Below are 23289 nucleotides of genomic sequence, written 5' to 3' on the forward strand. Positions count from 1 at the left end.
TACACCATGATAATGATTGAGTGCTATTTTATTTCCAACTTTACAATATATAGACAAGTCACTTAAGTTTGTCTCTGCATGTATGTAGGACTATTTACTGTCTACTTAATGTAACAGGCAAAATGTAGCTGACAGATTGGATGGTGGGCGGTTGATGGTAATAATGAGAGATTGAGGAAGGATGAGGGGCAATATTCTCATAGAGGAGATTCAGAAGATCTAATTAAAGTCAACAGAATAAGAAACAGGTTACCTGTATTTCCAGGTAAAATACAACAGAGGAGCTAATATGGTGGGATGAGTTAAATTCTTATCTTTCCTAAGAAATATTACTAAAGAGTCTATAAAGTTGATAAATGGAAAAGCAGCAATTTAGGATTAGGATTCTGACAGAAACCTAATTCCAATTAGCTTGGAAAAAGGAATTTTTAGGACCTGAAATTGAAAGATATAGTGTGTATATGGTGCAGCTTTAGGTGATCACTCAGACTATCAGAGATTAGTTGTTTCATTCTCTGGCAGGCTCTCTCTTGGTGGGGGAAATAAAATGGCCTCTTGATATTAGACTTAAAAGGTCCTGCCAGCTTTTAATCTCAAAAGGAAAATGATCTTTCTCTTAGTCTCCATGTCAGTCAGAGAAGAAAAATAGAATTTGTTCTAAAACAGAATTTGGTTCTCTGGACCGCTCACTAGGTCCATGGTATGGGATACTCTGGCCAGTCTGGGTCAAGTGCACATGCCTCTGGTAGTGGGACTGGATCACTGGATTGACCAGTTCACAAAATTCCCATGGAATGGGGACAAGGTGGAGGGAGGTTGAGAGTCACTTCCCATAAAGAAAAAATTTGGCCTGACAAGGACATTGATCGATTCACTAAGTGTGCGAATATTCCAATATTTGCTGCAGAGTGTGTTTGATGAGGTGGTGCTGCCTCAGACCCTGTAGCAAGGGTTAAGTTAAATTTCCATGGGTGGACTGGACTCGGTACACTGTAAGCTTGTAATTTAGCTGTCTTGCCAGTAATCTTAAAATGGCTGCATGCTAGACAGGACAACCTCAACATCAAGAGACCAGGGCTTGGGTGACTAGTGGTTGAGCCTCATCTCCTGGACCATTCATGCCAGACTTCAGGCGAGTTCCTTTTAAATCCTTCCAAAGAAGGCTTCCTTCACAGGTGTCAGAGGCAACCAACAGCAAGTAAAGCTGTTTACATAAAGGACAGCAGACCTGATCTACAAAGAGGGTTGCCTTCAAGTAAAGAAACTTCATTTCCGCCTCCCCACTCCCCACCCTTCCACTGTGTCTGTGAGTGGTCGAGTGGTACATACCCTTAAGGAGGCAAAATCATACATATTTATGAGGAGACTTTAAATGTATTTACTAGCTCCTGAATATAAAAAGGTGGAACCAAGATGTGTCTCTCCCTTTCTCCTTTCTGAAGCCAAATTAAAGCAACAAGAAACATACATGGGAGCTCCATCTTTGATGAAGTGAAGAAATATCTACAATCCTGAGCCTCAAAATCCATAAGGAAATGTGGCTAAATGTGGTAAGAATCCTGAGAGGAAACTGATGCTGTAATATCAAAGAGTAAAAAATTCTTCCAAAGCAATGTCCTATCTGGAAGGGCAAAAGAAAAGTGTCTTGATTAGGACCACAGTTTTACTTCAAAAAGTCTCACTTTAGAAGCCTCCCTAAATGGTTTACAGTTGCAGAGTGGAAGGGTGAGTAGCTGAAGGGTTTAAGGAGGAAACACTTGGGTTTTGAAAAGCTAACCTATCATATGTCAGAGGGGAGAGAAACTGCCAATGATATGCAGGACTGTAAGGTAAAGAAAGGCTAAATACTTACTACTGAAAGTGTGGGCTACAGACCAGCAGCATCACTTGATAATTTCTCACAATTCCAGAATATTGGGCCCTAATCCAGACCTAGTGATTCAGAATCTGCAGCTCTACAAAATCCCCAGGTGATCTGAATACACAGTAACATCTGAGAATCACCGGGCTAAAACAAATTTCTTGCCAGTCTGGAGCACTGCCCTTGGAAAAATAGCTAGATCAGGAAGAAATCTATTCATTAAAAAAATTAAAAAAAAATCTTTTTTAGTGTTTATTTTTGAGAAAGAGAGACAGAGACAGAGCATGAGCGGGGGAGGGGCAGAGAGAGGGAGACACAGAATCCAAAGCAGACTACAGGCTCTAGGCTGTCAGCACAGACTCTGATGCAGGGCTGGAACTCACCAACCGTGAGATCATGACCTGAGCTGAAGTCGGAGGCTCAACCGACGCTCAACTGAGCCACCCGGGGGCCTCTATTCAAAAATTTAAAAGTCTTTCAGAGACCCTATGGAACAGAAGATTCAGACTTAACAGAACTTCCTTCTAACAAAATTGAATGAAATGACAAAAGAAAAAAGCCAGCCCCATTGAAAAAGTAAAGGGAAGGGCGCGCCCGAGTAGCTCAGCTAGTTAAGCTCTTGATTTCAGCTCAGGTCATGATCTCAGTTGTGAGAGCAAGCCCACATTGGGCTCTGCATTGGGTGTGGAGCCTGCTTAAGAACTTTTCTCTCCCTCTGCCCCTCCCCCAGTCACACTTGCTCTCAAAGAAAAGAAAAAATAAATCGAGACCATCTCACATCACACACTATGAAAAGTTTAATACAGAAACAACAGGGCCACACTAAATGAACATGCCAGGATCTCTGGCACCCTCTGCCCTCTCATAAGACTGGCATAATGGAGAAAAAGTAGGTAGAAGAAATTTTGAAAAACTATACCAGTATATCCCAACTTGCTGAGCAAGATGTAGGCAGCACTGAATGAAGGTACATAAAAATTCATCCAAAAATCCTTCATTCTAGAGTGTTGGTAGTTTGAATAGAAAGGGCAAGTTAAAGATCTATTAGAATTTGCCTATCTTTTTGACCCAGGAACTTCTCCAAAAATACTGGTGAAAGTTTTCAAAAGCATGTACACAAGAATGTTAATTGCAGTTTTTTTTATTCCTACATCCATAGTCATTCTGTTCTTGTTAAATGTGAATTTGAGATATAAACTTCCAGTGAAGATGGAATTATGGGGGAGGGGGGAGGAGGATAGTTTATCATCTCATCTGAAACACTTAAAACTGGACAAAATATATGAAACCTTGGTATCCAAGACACTGGACATCAGGCAATGAGACAGAGATCCCTGAAAAATGGGAAACAAATGAGGTGAGTACTGTGATTTCCCCCAAATAACTGCATGGAGAGTTTCCAGGCTATGGTCTCCCTGAGTTGAGATGGGTCTGGGAGCCAGGGAGATTGACTGAGGTGGCTAGCGTTCTTAGGATGAAGTGCCTGAGAGCTCTTAGAGGAAAAAACACCTAGACATCAGAATCTTTTGTGTAAAAACTCTAGTTTTTACCTGAACACTGATCCAGCATGCATGTGAGGAAACCACTTGAATTACCTGGGAAAAGAACTGATAGAATTACAAGGAGAAATGGACAAATCCAAAATTATAAGAGATTCTGACACACATCTGTCATAAGAACAAGTAAACAGAAAATCAGTAAGGATACTGAAGACCTGAACTATACTATCCAACAAACTTGACCTGACATTTTAAAAACCTTTCACCCAAGAATAGAATATAAATTATTTTACTGCATCCAGAATATTTATCAAAATAGACCATATTCCAGGCTTTAAAACATATCTCAATAAACTTAAAAAAACTCCAGTCATATAAAACACATTTTCTGACTAGAAAGGATTAAATTAGAAATCAGTAACACAAAGATACTTGAAAAATCTCCAAGTAGTTGGACCTAAACAGTAATCCATGAGTCTAAAGAGAAATCAAAAAGGAAAAAAAGGAAGTATTTAAAATTGAGTGAAACTTAGAACACACCATGTCAAAATGTGTGGGATGCAGCTAACACAGTGCTTAGAAGGGAATACACTACACTAAGTTATAAAATTTTGAAAGCTCCCAGTGACTTCAAATTAACACAATTTCCACCTTAACAAATTTCCACATTAGCATTAGCATGTAAATAATAAAATCAATGAAATAGGAAGCAAAAACAGGTCAATAAAACTAATAAATCTTCAGACTGACTACTGAAAAAGGAAAATACACAAGTTACCAATATCTGGAATAGCAGAGGTGACATCACCACAAATTCTACAGTTATGAAATGGTTACAAGAATGTTGTGGACTTCATGGAAATGATTTGAGAACTTAGATGAAATGGGAAATTTTCTTGGAATGATCAAAAGTTTTCTCAAGAACAATCTGAACAGGTCTTTTTAACAAAAAAAAAAAAAAAAAAAAAAAAAGGGAGGGGCGCCTGGGTGGCTCAGTGGTGAAGCGTCCGACTTCAGTTCAGATCGTGATCTCACGGTCTGTGAGTTCAAGCCCCGCATCGGGCTCTGTGCTGACAGCTCAGAGCCTGGAGCCTGCTTCAGATTCTGTGTCTCCCTCTCTCTCTGCCCCTCCCCCACTCACACTGTCTCTATAAGAAAAATGAATAAACGTTAAAAAAAAAAAAAAAGGAATTTGTAGTTTAAGCTTTCCAAATATTTTCAGGTATCTTACGGTTGTTGCTAGTTTAGTTCTGCCATAGTCAGGGAATACAATTTATACAACCAGTTGTTTAAAACTTAAGATTTGTTTTATGGTTTTGGTAAAATGCTTCATGTGTACTTGAATGTATTCTCTTATGTTTTATAAATGTCAACTAGTTAATTTGGTCAATTTTGTTGTTCAGGGGTTCTATATACTACTTGTTCTATTAATAGCAGAGAGACAATGGTGAAATCTCCAGTAATAGTGGATTGAGCCATTTACCCTTTCTGTTCTTTTTTCATTTGTGTAATTTCTACCTCTGTAGTTTGATACATGTACAATTAGGACTGTTATGTTTACCTGGAAATTGATCCTTTTTATGTCTCTTTATCCCTGATTACATTTGTTGTTCTAATGTCTGCTTCATCTGACACTAATATCGTGATTCCAACTTTCATCAGTGTTTGCGTGTTCTATCTTTTCCCCCACTTTTAATTATGTATGCCTGTATATTTAAAGTTTCTGCTAGCATATGCTGGGTCCTGCTTTTCAATTCAGTTGTTTTGCCATCTCTTAACTGGTGTGTTTAGACCATTTGCATTTGCTGTAATTTAAGAAATATATTTGGATTAAAAACCTAACTTCAAGGTTCACTTATTGTTTCCTTGGCTGTGTCAAGCATACTTAAGTATACTGATGAACCTGTTGAAAAGTGTTCATCTGTGTTCATTTCTATTATTTCCATGATTCATATAGTTCCACCTCTGCTCAAATGACCCATGTAGTTTGGCTGCTGTGCATCTTTTTGGTTACAGCCTTGAACATATTATAGTTGTTTAAAATTTTGTCAGTCCAACAGCTGTCACTTTGAGTAGTTCTGGAGTGCTTTGTCACTTGGTGGGGATGGAAAGTGTAGATTATTCTTGTTTTGCATGCTTTGTAATTCTCCCCCCATCCCCGACCCCAAAAGCTAGGAATCATGTGTAGAACCAACACAGGTAAATAGATTTCTGGAAATGGTCATGTCATTCCTTCTGTTAAGCCTTGGATGGGGTGGGGGGAGGGAAGAATTCATTAATACAGACAAGAACTGGACTAGGTTTAAGTCTGGTTGCTGCTGTGGTTACTCTGAGTTCACCAGAGTCTTCAAACATCACTAGTGATTCCTTAGCCTATTTTCCCAAGGGTTTTATCTCAATGTCTGAGTCACCTTCAGATTTAAGTGTTCCCTGACAACTATGGCTCAGAAAATCCAGTTATACTGAAACATTTTCATTCATTTATTCACTCAAGATCTCACTAGTACTTACCACTTCAATGTGCCAGTCACTATACTAAATACTGGAATTTGCCACTCCTCTAATACTCTACAACCTCCTGCCACTATCTTGTGCATGTGTACTTTCTCTCTTTGCCTTCAATAGCCTTCCAACTCTTAAGTGCCTAGTCAGCCTGAGTCCTGTTCTTCCTTTAATATGGTCACTATCTCCAAGTAATCCCTGTTCCCATGTCCTCCACTCACAGTGGAGTTCACCATCTTCTTCTTGGTTATTATCTGTGTCTTTTATATATGTTTGCACATTTTAATATTATGTATTCCCTAGAAAACTCTAAACGTCTGCAGGCAAGTACAATGTCTTATTAGTTTATATTATATATAGTAGGTTTGTGACCATTGATTTGGAACCAATCTCTATGGCAGGTTGGCAAAGAAATTAACAAAGCCAGGGGTGTGGAAGGGGAGGAAGAATAGACCTGCCTCTCCATGAGCATTCTGTTAATTTGTTCACCCATTTGCTCCAAATGTTGGAGATATTTTATGTTTTTACAGTACTATGACAAGTGTAAATGAAAAGTTAACTGTTCTATTATCCTATATGCATGCTTACCCTTCACAAATCTGGATGTTATTTTCTCAGTTGTGGTCAAAGTTAGAATGGCGTAACTCTCATGGTTATACATTTCGCAGTTATCTTAGCAAGATATGGGTGTTTACAAACATGGTTTTTGCAGAATACTCCAACCGTATATAACCCAATAACAAAAAGAACTCTGATTTTATTTCTTACATACTTTGTACAAGCGGGAAACAGGGACTGAAAGCTGTTACATATGGTGATTAGCTGACAGGAAAAGAGACTGGTACATAAATCCAGAGTTTCCTCCCATGTATTAGTCAGCTTGGGCTGCCATAACAAAATACCATATCCTGGGTGACTTAAACAAAAGAAACTTATTCTTCAGTTCTGGAGATCAGGGTGCCACATGGTTGGATGGTAGGGAGAGCTAGCTTCCTGGCTTGCAGACAGCCACCTTCTTGTAGTATCTTCTCATGGCTTAGAGCAAGCTCTCTGGCATCCTTTCTTTTAAAGACACTAATCCTATCATGATGTACCCTCATAAACTCATCTATCCCTAATTATCTCCCAAAGGTCCCTATCTTTAGAGGTTAGGGGTTTGACATATAAATTCTGAGAGGACACATTTAGGGAATGGCGTCTCATTCTCCACCAGTCACTTATTGCACACCACTGTTCTTACATGAAAATACCACTGTTTATTCATATAAATATAAACAAATTTCTTTTCAAATAAAATAGTAACAAATAATTTCTCCCTGCTCTTAAGTTCCCATTCTTCAGTATATCCTGGCTTCTTTTTTCCCATTAGCCTCTCTCAGGCTTGTTAAGATTTTTCATACCATGAAGATTATGTATCTTCATATTCATGGAGACAGTATGATAGTAACTCTACTGATTCACACACATTATGAGTGTTATCTTTATCCACTTGAAGATTCACTCTACTTTTTTCTCACCCACAATTTTCTGTCAGCTGAAAGTAGTACCCTCGTTTGCCCAGGAAATCTCTTATACATGATAGTCTAGTTCTAAGGGACAAACTTAAAACTCTTTCTTCATGTGACCTTAAATAAGGCTCAAAGCCCCATCTATAAATATGGGCTTTGTGGTTCCACTTTGTTGTATGTCACTAATGAAACAGCTTTCTAAATTACACTGCAAATAAAACATCAGTGTCTTATGGAATGAAGAGTGGTCTTCATTAAAAATGATCCAGTCATCTGAACTTGCTGCTTTGAAATTAAGACCTATGGTAACATCACTGCCTCGGTTGATTACAAACTGTCTGGTCAAAGTCACCCTAATGACTTTTGCTCTTTGGCTTTCAAAGTGGGACACATCACCAAGATGGTCCCATTTTTACAAAATTTATGTTATAGACAAAGGCATTTTTCCCATGCCTTGGTCTCTGCTACTTTTATAGCCTCATTCTACGCTTTCACATATTTAAAACAAACTTAGGCTTTTTCCTCAGAATGTGTATTCTGATGTCGAATCAGAGATGAACTCCGACTATATGCCTTCCCACATTTACTACATTCATATGGTTTCTCTGAAGAATGACTTCTCTGATGCCGAATAAGATCTGAGCCACTACTAAATGCCTTCCCACATTCATTACATTCATAGGGTTTCTCTCCAGTATGACTTCTTTCATGTAGAATAAGGGATGTGCGTTGACTAAAGGCCTTCCCACATGTTTTGCACGTATATGGTTTTTCTCCAGTGTGAATTCTTTCATGTTGAGCAAGGTGTGCACTCTGACTGAAGGCTTTCCCACACTGATCACATTCATAGGGTCTATCTTCAGTATGAATTCTCTTATGCCGAGTAAGAGATATTCGATGACTGAAGGCTTTTCCACATTCCTCACATTGATAGGGCTTTTCTCCAGTATGAATTCTCTGATGTTCAATAAGAAATGACTGACGACCAAAAACTTTACTACATTTATTGCATTTGAAAGGCTTCTCTTCAGAATGAATGTTCTGATGTATTTTAAGGTTGGCAGTTCCAGAAAACATCTTCCCACATTCCTTACATTCAAACAGTTTCTTTTTCCTTGTATGAACTTTCTGATGTTGAATAAGGGATGAATGCCGATTACAGACCTTTTCACATTTACTGCATCTGTAGAGTTTCTCTCCATTATGAATTCTTAGATGTAGAATAAGGGTTGAAAGGCGCCTGAAGACCTTGTCACATTTATCACATTTGTAGGGTTTCTTTGATGTGTGAATTCTCTGATGAAGCAAAATGGATGAAATCCTATTAAAGGATTTTCCACATTCTCTGCATTTATAAGGATTCTCTAAATGGTGACTTTTCTGCAGTAGACTCTGACTTAAGGTCTTCTCACTTTCATAGGTTTTCTCTCCAGTGTGAATTCTTTTATGTATAACAAGGGCTGATTTGTTTTTGAAGCCTCTCCCACATTTATTGCATTTATGTAATTTCTTTTTGCTGTGAATCTTCTTATGAAGTAAAAGGGATGACTTTCGAATGAAGTCTTTCCCACACTTTCCACACTGGTGGATATTCTCAACAAAGTGAATTTTCTGGCCCACAGTGAGAGTTGGGTACTGACTCAAGGCCTTCCCACAGTGAAAGGTTTCTTTTCCATTATGAACTTTCCCATGTAGAATAAGAGATGTTCTTTGAATGAAGTTTTCTCCACACTTATCACATTCATGGCTTTTCCTTCCATTGTGAATTTTCTGATGAAGAATGAGGGATGAGATCTGTCTGAAAGCTTTTCTACAATTACTGCATTCATAAGGCTTCTCTCTAGTATGAGATTTCTGATGAAGTTTAAGAGATAAACTTTGACCAAAGGTTTTCCCACAGTCATTACATTTTAAAGATTTCTTTCCTGAATGTACTTTCTTGGGTTTTACTAGGACTGAACTTTTCTTGCAGCCTTTCTTTCCTATGGCAACTTTTTGTGATGCAGAAACTGGTTTCTGATAGCTGCTTTGCCCAGATTTGTTGCACAGAGATGTTGGTAACTTCTTGGTCTCATATTTAGACCTTGAGTCTGAAAGACACCAAGAAATTCAATATTTGTTTTCCTATGCTGGAAAAATGAAGTTTCTGTGCAGTTATTATCAATGATAATTACAATATCAATCATCATCAAACATAATAATAATGATGATAACCAGAAGAAAAACTTTGTGGTATCTTACTGTAATTTTAACATGCCAAAAGGCTTTATAGAAATATTTAGTAATTAAAAATCAGGAAAGCTTGTGATTTGAAATTAATAAATCAAAGTTTTATTTGTAGGATAAATTCATACCACATACCATATTAAACTCCATAGGTTATTCATTAGATGAATGTACTTTTATTACATGAAAGGTCCAAAAAAGGCAGAAGGTAAACTACAAACAGAAGGTAAATTAGTAGTTGCCTGGGGCTGGAGGTGGGACTAGGGTTTAATTGTAAATGGACATGAAGAATTTTATTAGGGTGATAAAAATATTCTAAAACTGGATTATGGTGATGGCTACACAAGTTGTCAACTTTATTAAAAACCACTGAATTATACACTTAAGTGAATTTTACAATATGTACATTACATCCCAATGAAATTGTAAATTTTTAAAATGTATTCTTAAAATCCAATCTTAAAAAAACAAACAAACAAAACACTGGAATTCTGGTTTGCGGTTCTTCATGTAAGAAGCTTGGAAAGCACAACTTTATCCTAACAAGTAAAAAGCTAAACAGATGTTAAAACCAACAACTCTTCTTGGATCCATAAGACAGGGGAGAGTACAAACGGTTGCCTCCAATTTCAGCGGCCTCTAGCCATCCTGTCCCTCCTAAAGGGATAGGGTTTTGGTCGGGGGGGCACTGAGAAACTGAAGACATTCACATTCCAGAGGCAAAGGCTCCCTAAAAGACACACCTCACCCATCACACATCACTAAAGGGCTGTTTACAATAGTTCCTTTTACCTGGTACATCACCGCTGGCAAGTAAAAAAAAAATTACAAGGCATACCAAAAGGCAAATAACACAATTTGAAGAGAAAGAGCAAGCATCAAAATCAGACTGATATGGCAGGGATGCTAGAATTCTCAGACCAGAAATTTAAAATTGATTAATATGTTAAGGGCTCTAATGATAAAGTATACAGCGTATTAGAACAGATGGGCAATGTAAGCAGAGAGATGGAAATTCTCAGAACCAAAACAAAATGTTTGAGATCAAAAACACTTTAACAGAAATAAAGAATGACTTGGACAGAATTCGACACAGCTGAAGAAAGATTCTGAGAGCTAAAGGATTTATTCTATTGGTAAATTAGAATTCTTAAAAATCAGGGGCTCCTGGGTGGCTCAGTCGGTTCAACATCTGACCCTTCATTTTGGCTCATGTTATGATCTCACAGTTTGTGAGTCTAAGCCCTGTGTCAGGCTCTACACTGATGGTGTGGAGCCTGCTTGGGATCCTCCCTCTCCCTCTCTGCCCCTACCCTGCTCATGCTCACGTGCTTTCTTGCTCTCTAAATAAAAATAAACTAAAAAAAAGAAAAAAAAAGAACCCTTAAAACTTGGAAAGCACAGTAAATAAAGACTGAAAAAAAGAGAACAGAATATCCAAAGACCGTGGGACAACTACAAAAAAGTGACAAACGTATTATGAGACTACTAGGAGAAAGAAGAAAGAAAAGAAGAGCAATGAAGAAACAATAAGTGAAGGGAAAAAAAAAAAAAAGAAAAAAACCTTTATTTTTCTTATCATTTTCATTTTAAAGTTTGAGAGACAGAGAATCTCAAGCAGGTTCCGTGCTGTCAGCCTAGAGCTCGACGTGGGGCTTGATCTCACAAATTGTGAGATCATGATCTGAGCTGGAACCAAGAGTCAGACACCCAACAACTGAGCCACCCAGGCACCCCTATTTTTCTTATTCTTAACTGACCTAACAGTAATAGTTTATTCAAAATAATAGCATCAATGTATTCAAAAATGTTTGGTCATCTTTTCATCTTATGTATGTACATGTAATATATACATGCTTATCATATTTATATATAAATGAAATGAATGATAACAATGATACAGGTGATGGGAGGAAGAAATTAGCATTATTTTGTTATTATAAGACACAGTCCCATGAAGTGATATACTGGTACCTGAAAGTGGACTTGGATAAAGGTATACTGTAAACTCTAAGGCAACCACTTAAAAAACAAAAAAGTATAATTGATAACACTGGAATCATATGAAATGCTCGTTTAAAAACACAATAGGCAGAGGGGCGCCTGGCTGACTCAGTTGGTGGAGCATGCAACTCTTGATCTCAGGGTTTGAGTTCAAGCCCCACACTGGGTGTAGAGCCTACTTAAAAATACATAAACAAAAAACAAAATAAAACCACAACAAGCAGAAAAAGAGAAAACAAAAGCAGGAATAAAGACAATAAAAAATACTTATTATGTATAGAAGTAGATATCAATCCAACTATATGAGTAATCACTTTGAATGTCAACAGTATAATTACTGTAACAATTAAAAGAGACTGTCAGGGTGAATTAAAAAACATGGCCCAATTGTGTGTTGTCTGTAAAAAACCCACTTTAGATATAGATTAGACATAGATTAAAAGTAAATGAATGGATGGATAAAGAAGATGTGGTATATATACACAACACAGTATCACTCAGCAATCAAAATGAATGAAATCTTGCCATTTGCAACTATGTGGATGGAACTAGAGGGTATTATGCTAAGTGAAATTAGAGAAAGACAAATATCATACGAGTTCACTCATATGTGGCATTTAAGATACTAAACAGATGAACATAAGGAAAGGGTAGCAAAAATACTATAAAAATAGGGAGGGGGACAAAACATAAGAGACTCCTAAATGTAGAGAACAGAGGGTTGCTGAAGGGGTTGTGGGAGGGGGGATGGACTAAATGGGTAAGGGGCATTAAGGAATCTACTCCTGAAATCATTGTGGCACCATGTGCTAACTTGGATGTAAATTAAACAGTACATTAATAAATTTTTTAAAAAGTAAATGAATGGAGAGAAATATACCATGCCAACACTAATCAAAAGAAAGCAGGAGTAGCTATATTAATTCTAGACAGAGCAGACTTAAAAGCATGGAAAGTTATCATGGATAAAGAGGGGCATTACATAATGAAAGAATCAATTCTTCAGAAAACATAACAATTCTTAATGTGTATATGCCTAACAACAGAGCATCAAACTACAATCAACAAAAACTGTAAAACTGCAAGGAGAAATATATGAATCCACTATCATAGTTATTAAAACACTTCAACATCCTTCCCTCATAAATGAACAGATTGAGCAAGCAGAAAATTCAGGGGAACTCAACCACACCATTTTCAATTGAATATAACTGGCATCTACAGACCACTTCATCCAATGACAGTAGTAGTCACATTGTCCCCAAGCTTACACAGAATATTCCCCAAGACAGACAACATTCTAGGCCTTAAAACACACCTTAACAACGAATAGAAATCACACAGTGCTCTCAGACCACAATGAAATTAAACTAGAAATCAGTAACAGAAAGATCAGTGGAAAATCCCTAAATACTTGGAGGTTAAATAATACATTTTCAACAACACATGAGGGGCATGTGGGTGACTCAGTCAGTTAAGAATCAAACTCTTGATTTTGGCTCAGGTCATTATCTCATGGTTTGTGAGATAGAGCCCTGCATGAGGCCCTGTGCTGACAAAGCAGAGCCTGCTTGGGAATCCCTCTCCCCCCACTCTCTGCACCTTCCCTGTTCATGCACCTGCACTATCAAATTAAAAAAACAAAAAAACAAACAAAAAAAAAACTCTCAAAAGAAATTTTTAAATATTCTGAACTAAATGAAAACAGAAACACAACTTACCAGAATTTGTGGGATGCAACGAAACTAGTGTTTATCCTAGGGAAATTTATAGCACTATATAGCACATTAGAAAAGAACAAAGATCTAAAATGAGGGGCACCTGGGTGACTCAGTCCATTGAGCATCCAAATCTTGATTTCAGTTCAGGTCATGATCTCACAGTTCGTGGGATCACGCCCTGCATCAGGCTGTGCGTGGACGGTGTGGAGCCTGCTTGGATTCTCTCTCTGCCCCTCCCCTGCTGGCGCACACTCGGTCTCTCAAAAAAATAAACTTAAAAAATAAATACATAATATCAGTAATCTAAGTTTCCTTCTCAGGAAAACATTAAAAGAGCAAATCAAATCCAAAATAAGCAGAAGAGGGGCACCTGGGTAGCTCAAGTTGGTTGAGCGTCCGACTTTGGCTCAGGTCATGATCTTACGGTTAATGAGTTTGAGCCCCAAATTGGGCTCACTACTGTCAGTGTGGCGCTCACTTTGGATCCTCTATCCCTCCCCTGCTCTCTCTCTCAAAAACAAACATTAAAATAAGCAGAAAAAAGTAAGAATTACAGCAAAACTCACTGAAATTGAAAACAAGAAATCAATAGAAAAATACAATGAAACTAAAACCTGGTTTTTTGAAAATCACTAAAATTGATAAGGTTCTAGCTAGGCCAAGAAATAGAGAAAACACAAACTACTAATATCAGAAATGAAAGACACGACACAAATACACATTTCATGAAAATTAAAAGAATAATAAAGGAAAACTATGAACAACTTCTATGCCCTTAAATTTGATAACCTAGATGAAAGAGACCATTTTGTTGAAAGGAACAGTATTCCAAAAGTCACACAAGAAATCAGAAAATGTGAATAGGCCTCTATCTATTCAAGAAATTGAATAGATAGTTGGTTAAGCATCCAACTCGGGCTTGGCTCAGGTCACGATCTCATGGGAGTTCAAGCCCTGAATCAGGCTCTGTGCTGACAGGCTCTCTCTCAGCCTCCTGCTCTTTCTCTCCCTCAAAATAAACTTAAAAAAAAAAAAAAAAAAAAAAAAAAAAAAAAGAACCAATAACCTTCCAAAACAGAAAGCACCAGGCCCAGATGCATCTGCTGATGAATTCTAACAAATATTTAAAAGAACTCATACCAATTCTCCATCATCTCTTTCAGAGGACAGAAGCAAAAATAATACTTGATAACTCATTATATGAGGCTACTTTTACCTTAATACCAAAATCAGACAAAGGCAACACAAGAAAAGGAAACTACAGATGAGTACCTCTGATGCATATTAATGCAAAAATTCTAAACAAAATACTAGCAAACTGAACTTAACAGCACATTAAAAAGATCACACACACGAGCAAGTGGGATTTACACCTGGAAAGCAAGGACAGTTCAATATGGGAAAATCAATCACTGTTATACGTCACATTAACAAAATAAAGGACAAAAGCCACATGATGATCAATTGATACAGAAAAAACTTTTGACGAAATTCAAAACCCTTTCATGATAAAAACACTCAACAATCTACAAATAGAAAGAAACTACCTCAACATAATAAAATCCATAATTGAAAAACCCACAGCAAATATCACAGTAAACATGGAAAGACTAAAACCCTTTCCTAAGATCAGAAACAAGGCAAGAATGCTCACTCTCACCACTGCTATTCAACATAGTACCAGAAGTTGTAGCCAGAGCAGTGGGGTTGTTTTTTTAAAATTTTTTAAACGTTTATTTATTTTTGAGACAGAATGCAAGCAGGGGAAGGGCAGAGAGAGGAAGACACAGAATCCGAAGCAGGCTTCGGGCTCTGTGCTGACAGGGGTCAAACTCATGAACCGTGAGGTCATGACTTGAGCCAAAGTCAGACACCTAACCAACTGAGCCACCCAGGTGCCTCAAAAACCAGAGCAGTTTTTTAAAAAAAGAAATAAAAAGCATTAAAAAAAGGAAAAGAAGTGACATTCTGCCTGTTCACAGATGACATGATCTTCTTTGTAGAGAAGCCTAAACATTCCACACAGACATACAAAATGTTTGAACCAATAAACAAATCCAAGCAAATAAAACAGCAGGATACAAAATTAAGACTCAAATCAGTTGTGTTTCTATACACTAACAATGACCACTCAGAAAGGGAAACAAGAAAAACAATCCCATTTACTATAGCATCAAAAAGGATAAAATATTCAGGAATAAATTTAACTTAAGCAATTTGTACATGGAAAACTACAGAGCACTGCTAAAAGTCATCAAAGGTACAAATAAATGGAAAGCTATCCTGTGCATGTGGACTGGAAGACTTAATATTCCACCCAAAGCAATCTACAGATTCAATGCAATTCCTATCAAAATCCCAATGACATTTTTTACAGAAATAGAAAAAAAATTCCTAAAATTCATATACAATGTCACGGGACCCCAAATAGCCAATCTTGAAAAAAAGAAACAAAGTTAGATGCCTCACACTTTCTGATTTCAAAACATACTAAAAAAGCAGGGCCTGTGGCGCCTGGGTGGCTCAGCTGGCTGAGCATCTAACTCTTGATTTCGCTGCACTTATAATCCCAGGGTCATGGGGTCGAGGGTCCTATCAGGCTCTGTACTGAGTGTGGAGCCTGTCTGGGATTCTCTGTCTCTCTCCCTCTGCCCCTCTCCCCAGCTCATGTGCTCTCCCTAAAAGAAAACAAATAAATAATTAAAAAAATCCTTCAAAACACACTACAAATCAACAGTAATTAAGATGATATGGTAGTGGATAAAAGATAGATATAAAGACTAACAGAACAGAACAAAAAGTCAAGAAATATACACTTGCATATCTGGTCAAATGATTTTCAATAAGGAGGCCAATACCACTCAAGAGGAAAGGGCAGTCTCTTTCACAATCAGGGCTGGGAAAACTGGGTATCTACATGTGAAAGAATGATCTTGGACCCTTCCTTACACTTTATATATAAAGGTGTAAGTGGCTCAAGGGGTTGAGTGACAGACTTGATTTCAGCTCAGGCCATGATCCCAGGGTTATGGGATCAAGCCCTGCATCAGGCTCTGCACTGAGCATGGTGGAGCATGTTTAAGATTCTCTCTCCCTCTGCCCCTCTCTTCTGCTCACTCTCTTTCTCTCTCCCAAAAAAACCCTACAAAACCCAAGTAACAACAACACAAAAACTTCAAGGGGGGGGGGGGGCACCTGAGTGGCTCAGTTGATTGGCATCCCACTCTAGATTTCGGCTTGGATCATGATCTCACTGTTTGTGGGTTCGAGCCCCACTTGGGCTCTGTCCTGACCGTGGGGAGCCTACCTGGGATTCCTTCTCTCTCACTCTTCCAAAAGCAAAAATTTTAACTCAAAATAGATTAAAGACCTAAACGTAAAATCTAAAACTACTGAACTCTTGGGGTGCCTGGTGGCTCAGTCGGTTGAGTGTCTGACTTCGGCTCAGGTCATGATCTCGCGATTTGTGAGTTCAAGCCCTGCATCAGGCTCTGTGCTGACAGCTCAGAGCCTGGAACCTGCTTCAGATTCTGTCTCCCTCTCTCTGCTCCTCCCCTGATTGCTCTCTCTCTCTCGTTCTCAAAAATAATAAACATTAAAAATAAATAAATAAATAAATAAATAAATAAATAAATAAAATAAAACTACTGAACTCTTAGAAGAAAACATTGGGGAAAAAGATTCAGACATTAGATTTGGCATTGATTTCTGAGATATGACACCAAAAAACACAAGCAACAAAATAAAAAAATAGGACTACATCTGCATGTCAAAAGGAACAATCAAGAGAGTGAAAAGGCAATCTATGAAATAAGAGAAAATAATTGCAAATCATCCATCAGATAAGGGGCTAATACACAGAATAAAGAACTACAACTCAACAACAGATGACAACCCTATTTTAACAAACAAGCAAAAGACCTGAATAGACACTTATACACATGGCCAATACACCCATGAAAAGATGCTCAACATCACTAATCATTAGAGAAATGCAAATCAAACCCACAGTATCACCTCACACCTGTAAGGATGGCCACTACCAAAAAAACAAAAAATAACAAGTGTTGACAAAAAACTGGAACCCTTGTATACTATTGGTGGAAATGACAAATGGTGCAGCCACTATGGAAAACAGTACGGAGGTTCCCCAGAAAATAAAAAATAAAATTATCATATGATCCAGCAATCCTACCTCTGGGTACATAACCAAAAAAACTGAAATCAGGATCTTAAATACATATCTGTACTCCCATGTTCATTGCAGTATTATTTACAGTAGCCAAAAGCAGAACAACCCAATTATCCATTGATAAATGGATACAAAGAATGTGATAAATATAATGAAGTATTATGCAGCCTTAAAAAAGAAATATCCTGTCACTTGTAAGCTACAACATGGATGAACCTCAAGGACATTATGCTCAGCAAAAAAAAAACCAAAACAAACAAAAACCAAAAAAAAAACCAGTTATAAAAGATCAAATACTGTATGATTCCATTCATACAAAGTATCCATGGTAATCAAAATCAGAGAAATATAAAGAAAGGTGACTACTGAAGGCTGGGTGGAGGGGTGGAGGGAAATTAGTGTTTAGTGAGTATAGTTTCAGAAGTTATTAGAAGATGAAAAAGTTCTTGATACCTGTTGCACAACAATGTGAATACACTTAACTGTACATTAAAAATGGTTAAAATGAACTCAATATTATGAATTTTTTTACAACCAAAAAATTCTTATAAAACTGTTTAAGTAAGTAAAAATAACCTGATAAAAAAAGAATCTATCAGAAAAGAGAATGAGCTCTTGGAAAGTAGTCAAAGTGAACAGTTGTGGAAAAAAAAATTTTTTTAAAAGAATGAAGGAACGATGTGAGCTTGAACATTATCATTAGAAACACTATCATGAGAGAAGGTGGAATATGCTTTCTCTGAAGGGAAATGCTGAGGCAGGGAAGGCTGGGATGAGGGCATTAAGAACTGAGCTTCTGAGACCAGAAACTGGGGTTCAAACCTAGCTCTAATGCCACTTCCTAGCTGGGTTACCGTAAGCAAGTCACTGAACTCCTCTGATCTTCAGTTTCCTCATATATAGACCAGAAATAATAATACCTACCTTAGAGGACTGGGAGGAACCTATACTTAAAGTATGTCTGTTACCTACTAAAGGTTTATTAAATGTTGGTTATTCTCCTTCTAGAGCTTGCACAAAAGAGACTGGAATTTTCTTCTCAGGCCTGGGGCCTTTAAGGTAAGGAAACTGGGAGCTCTCAAATATCAAGAGGTTGCCCCCTCAAAATGCAGGGTGCTCTTACACACAATGGCAATGTACAGGCTTTGGTTCTGTCACTCACCCAAGCCCCGGCGTTTTCTCACTGGCTCCACCATCCAAGGTGCTTTCCCTTTCTCCAATAAGGTGATCACATTTGGTCTCCGAAAGGAAAGTCCTGCATTTGGGAAAAACATCAGAACTGAGCAGGATGTGGATGCCACAGATGCCAGGGCCAAGCCCCATGTCAATGGGAACGGGGGTTTATGACCACAAAGGGTACACAGAAGACGTAAAGGGCAGGCGGAAAAGGAGGATGAAAGTTCAGTTACAGTGAGAGGTGGTGCTCATTTCTAACTCTACAAAGCCAACTATGGTCTTGAAAAGTCAGGCCAGAAACTCCTGAGTCTATTGCCTTTAGCTCCCACTCCCACCTTCTTTGATCTGTTTTGGGTCGAGGGGCTGGGGCTCTGCAATCCACACTTCTTCATCAGCAGCTCCCTATCAGCATCCACCAGCAACTAACCAGCAACCACCACCAGGGGCTCTGCTGGTTTTCATTCTTGTTTTTCCTGCACTCTCAGAACAAGCCTCAGCCTGACTCTTCATGACTGTAACAGACTAGTCAGCATACCTCTCTCTTCCTTCAGAAGTGTGAGTCCCTTCAAGTCCTAAAAACCCCAAACTCTCCCCTTTGTATGCCTAGCCCAAGGACGGTGGTGGCTGCAACCTACAGTTATCATCTATGAATCAGCTGTGTCCACTAGTTACCTTTTAACAGTACCTGCTGATTCCTTTTATTAAATTCTCTCAAAAATTTTGAGGGTGCCCTCAAAAGGTTACATATATAGTTACCATATGATAGCAATTCCACTCCTAGGTATATACCCTGAAGAAATGAAAATACATGCCCACAAAAATATTCATACACGAATGTTCACAGCAGCACATTCATAATAGCTCCAGTTAAAAACTGCCCAAAGGCCCATCAACTGATGAATGGATAAATAAAATGTAGAATATTATTGGCCATAAAAAGAAGGGGGCACTGATACATGCTACAATGCAGATGAACCTCAAAAACATTACGTTAAGTGAAAGAAGTCAGGCACAAAAGTACCACATACCTATGATTCCATTTCTATGAAAAGCCAAGAATAGGCAAATTCATAGAGACAGAAAGTGGATTAGTGTTTGCCTAATCTAAAGGAATTAGTGGGCAAGGAGAAATGAAGAGTGGTTGCTAATGGGTCTGGGATTTCTTTTGGGGTAATAAAAATGTTCTAAAACTGACTGTGGTGATGGATGTACAATTCTATAAATACATTTAAAACCACTGAATTCTATACATTGTATATATATGTGAATTACACATCAACACAGCTGTTAAACAATAAAACAAAACTGTAGTGGCTTCTGTTTTCCTGACTAGACTAATTTATGTCCCACAATAGGCTGGTTGTGGATTATGGTGGTGGGGGGCGGGGGCAGGCCTTACCGAGTGAGACCAGATTCTGGTAGTTTTCCAACATGACGTCTTCATACAGATCCTTCTGAATGGGGCTCAGCCACTCCCACTCTTCCTGGGAGAAATAGATGGCCAAATCCCCAAATGTCACTGGCACCTGAAACAGAAAATCACATGTCCTTTCATCATGGGCTTATGCTTCCACATGGCTAGAGACAACAAGGAACTTGTTCCTAAAAGGGGACATAAATGGTGCCAGGAATCTTTTCAGGAAACATTTCAGGTTCTGAGGCCAAGAGGGGCAGGTATATTAAATAAAATTAAATACAACACAATATGATATGATTTAGCTATTATCAAAGACTGTGTCGGAGCGCCTGGGTGGCTCAGTCAGTTGAGCATCCAACTTCAGCTCAGGTCATGATCTCATGGTTCGTGGGATTCAGCCTATGTCAGGTGGTGTTGACAGCCCATAGCCTGGAGCCTGCTTCAGATTCTGTGTCTCCCTCTCTCTCTGCCCCTCCCCTGCTCTCACTCTCAAAAATAAGTAAACATTAAAAAAAAAAAAAAAAAAGACTGTATCACAGGGGCACCTGGGTGGCTCAGTCAGTTGAGCATCCGACTCTTGATTTTGACTCACATCACGATCCCAGGTTGTGGGATCAAGCCCAGCATCAGGCTCTGCTCTGCATGTGGTGGATCCTGCTTAAGATTCTCTCCCAGGGGCGCCTGGGTGGCTCAGTCAGTTGAGCGTCCGACTTCGGCTCAGGTCGTGATCTCACAGCTTGTGGGTTCGAGCCCCGCGTCAGTCTCTGTGCTGACAGCTTAGAGCCTGAAGCCTGCTTCAGATTCTGTGTCTCCCTCTCTCTCTGTCCCTCCCATGCTCATTCTGTCTCTCAAAAATAAATAAATAAACATAAAAAAAAAAAAACAAAAAGATTCTCTCCCCTTCTGTCCCCTTCCCTGACTCATACACTCTCTAAAAAATAAAGACTGCCACATAAAAAGCATAGCAACTTGGATTTACTGGGCACTGACAAAGGCAAAGCATTTTTCTCAGTACCCTACAGGTACTGACTCATGTTAGCCAGTGACTGGGGCACTGCTGAGAGGATCACAGCAATGTTACAGATGAGTAAACAGGAGGCCCAGAAGGGGAGGTGATTTATGGAAAATCCACAACCAGTGAATGGAGGAGATGGAATTCAATCTGAGCAGCTGGCTTCTGATTCATGCTCCTAACCACATACTCTCTAAAGAGCATGTGACTAAACTACACAGGGCAAAGATTCTTCGTAGATGTAATCAAGGTTACTAATCAGTTGATCTTAAATAGGGAGATTATCCTGGATTATCTAGGTGGGTGATGTAATCACAGGAGCCCTAACAGTGGGGAATTTTCTGTAGCTGGAAGAGAACAGAAAGGAAGTCAGGGATCTCTGAAGCCTGATTTGACCTGCTATTGCTGGCTTGAAAATGGAAGGGGACCACGATGAAAGAAGGAACTGAATATGCTAATAACCAATGAGTTTAGAAGTAGACCCTGAACCTCAGATGGGACCACAGAGCCAAGCGACACCTTTATTTCAGCCTCGTGAGACCTAAGACAGGCCAAGCTGCACTCTGCCTGACCTCTGACCCATGCACGAACTGTGTGCCATAAATACATGCTGATTGAGCAGCCAAGTTTGCAGAAATTTGTTATAACAACAGAGTACAAACACACATAACTAATAGGGCAAAAATGTTTGTTAGAGAAATTGCGTTCAAGGTGTTTACTGTAGAAAATCAGTTCATCATCTAAAGTGGTGAAGCACTGGGGCGCCTGGGTGGCTCAGTCGGTTAAGTGTCTGACTTTAGCTCAGATCATGATCTCATGGTTCGTAAGTTCGAGCCCCACGTCGGGCTCTGTGCTGACAGCTCGTAGCCTGGAGCCTGCTTCGGATTCTGTGTCTCCTCCTCTCTCTGCCCCTCCCCTGCTCACGCTCTACCTCTCAATAATAAATAAACGTCAAAAGAAAAATTTTTTTAAGTGGTGAAGCATGTTTTTTAATAGGAGGCTGACTCACTGGCCTGATTCCAACAAACCCAATCTAAATATAAGATTATGTGGAATTTCTTACACACAGAGAGATTTCCTCCTTGTATATATGGGTTGTACAAGTGAAAACAAAGCAACATTAACAGATTAACTCTAGAGCACAACCTCGAATCTTCCTCTGCCTCAGAGGTCTTGCCTGGGCACCCAGGTCTACCTCGAGAAATCATGGTGGCTCCCCTCTTCTGTCTGAGGAATAGCGCTGGCAGACACCCTGAAGATGCCGAACAAATAGGTGAATGGCCATGGGTACACTGAGAAAAAAGGAGAGGCAGGCACTGAGTGGGTTACATGGGGTGCTAGAGCTCTTATGCTCCTACCCTCCATGGTGATGGGAGGAAACAGAAACAGGTCTTGGATGGGATTCTGTCAGGTAAGACGTTTCCATGGAAGGAAAGCAAATGACCTATGTCTTATAAGATGAAACTTCCCCCCAAGAAGAATCGCTATTTACCTTGGACTTGGACTTCCCTCGTGCAGCAGGCATCCTTTCCTCCCCGCTGAGGGTTCGCATTTGAAGAAGGGCAGAGGGCTGAGAAGGTGGGGCTGGGGGAGAAGAGAAATCATGAGGACGACAGGTCCTTTTGGGTGTTCCCAGAGTCTTTAGGATACAAATCCCCTGGCCCCTCCCCCTGGTTACCCATGCACGTACACGCGCGCACACACACACGTGCATAGACACACACGGAGGGATGACAGAACAATTTCTGCGGCATTCCTGCCCCTTCTCAGGGTTGGGAAAGGGCAATGGCCAATGCTATCTGCTCCTAAGACAACAAAAGTTTCCAGATCAGGAGGCAAATGAGACACGAAGACACCTATCCATTCATTTGGCAAGCATTTGTTCAGTTTCTACTATGTGCCAAGCATGTCCCAGGTGTTGGGGAAAAAGGAGAGTTAAAGCAGAGAAATACCAGCTCCCATGTACTTTACTCCAACAGGAATGGGCAATACAGAACAGTGGGACATACAGAACAGTGTCAGCTGAGATCATTGCTATATTTGGAAAAAAAAAAAAAAAAAACCAGAGGAAGGGGTAGAGTGATGGAGTGGTTGGGAGAGGCCTCTCAGAGGATGCAACATTGAGTTAAGGTTTGAATGTAGTGCGTGAGGCACTTGAAGAAGAACATTCT

At 39.2% G+C, this 23289-nt stretch overlaps 1 protein-coding gene across 7 annotated transcripts in view; it reads right to left on the reverse strand.

The window, feature by feature from the left end:
- The window catches only part of ZNF667 (zinc finger protein 667), a 79784-nt gene that overhangs the window by 14083 nt on the left and 42412 nt on the right, over positions 1–23289 (reverse strand). For 5 of the 7 annotated variants that reach the window (XM_078438657.2, XM_060652459.2, XM_060652456.3 and 2 more), the window contains exons 2-5: positions 22611–22702; positions 20089–20215; positions 18676–18768; positions 6600–9460 (exon numbers count right to left, since the gene is read on the reverse strand). In XM_078438657.2, coding sequence (XP_078294783.1) covers positions 7881–9460; positions 18676–18768; positions 20089–20215; positions 22611–22670 — 1860 coding nt within the window. In that variant the 5' untranslated portion in view covers positions 22671–22702 and the 3' untranslated portion in view covers positions 6600–7880. Of the gene's footprint in view, positions 1–6599; positions 9461–18675; positions 18769–20088; positions 20216–22610; positions 22703–23289 lie in introns of those variants that run through there. The other 2 variants (XR_013552434.1, XM_078438658.2) reach the window with 1 other exon arrangement.

Source organism: Panthera onca, chromosome E2 (genome assembly GCF_046562875.1).
Source record: "Panthera onca isolate mPanOnc1 chromosome E2, mPanOnc1 haplotype 2, whole genome shotgun sequence".
In the NCBI taxonomy this organism is placed as follows: domain Eukaryota; kingdom Metazoa; phylum Chordata; class Mammalia; order Carnivora; family Felidae; genus Panthera; species Panthera onca.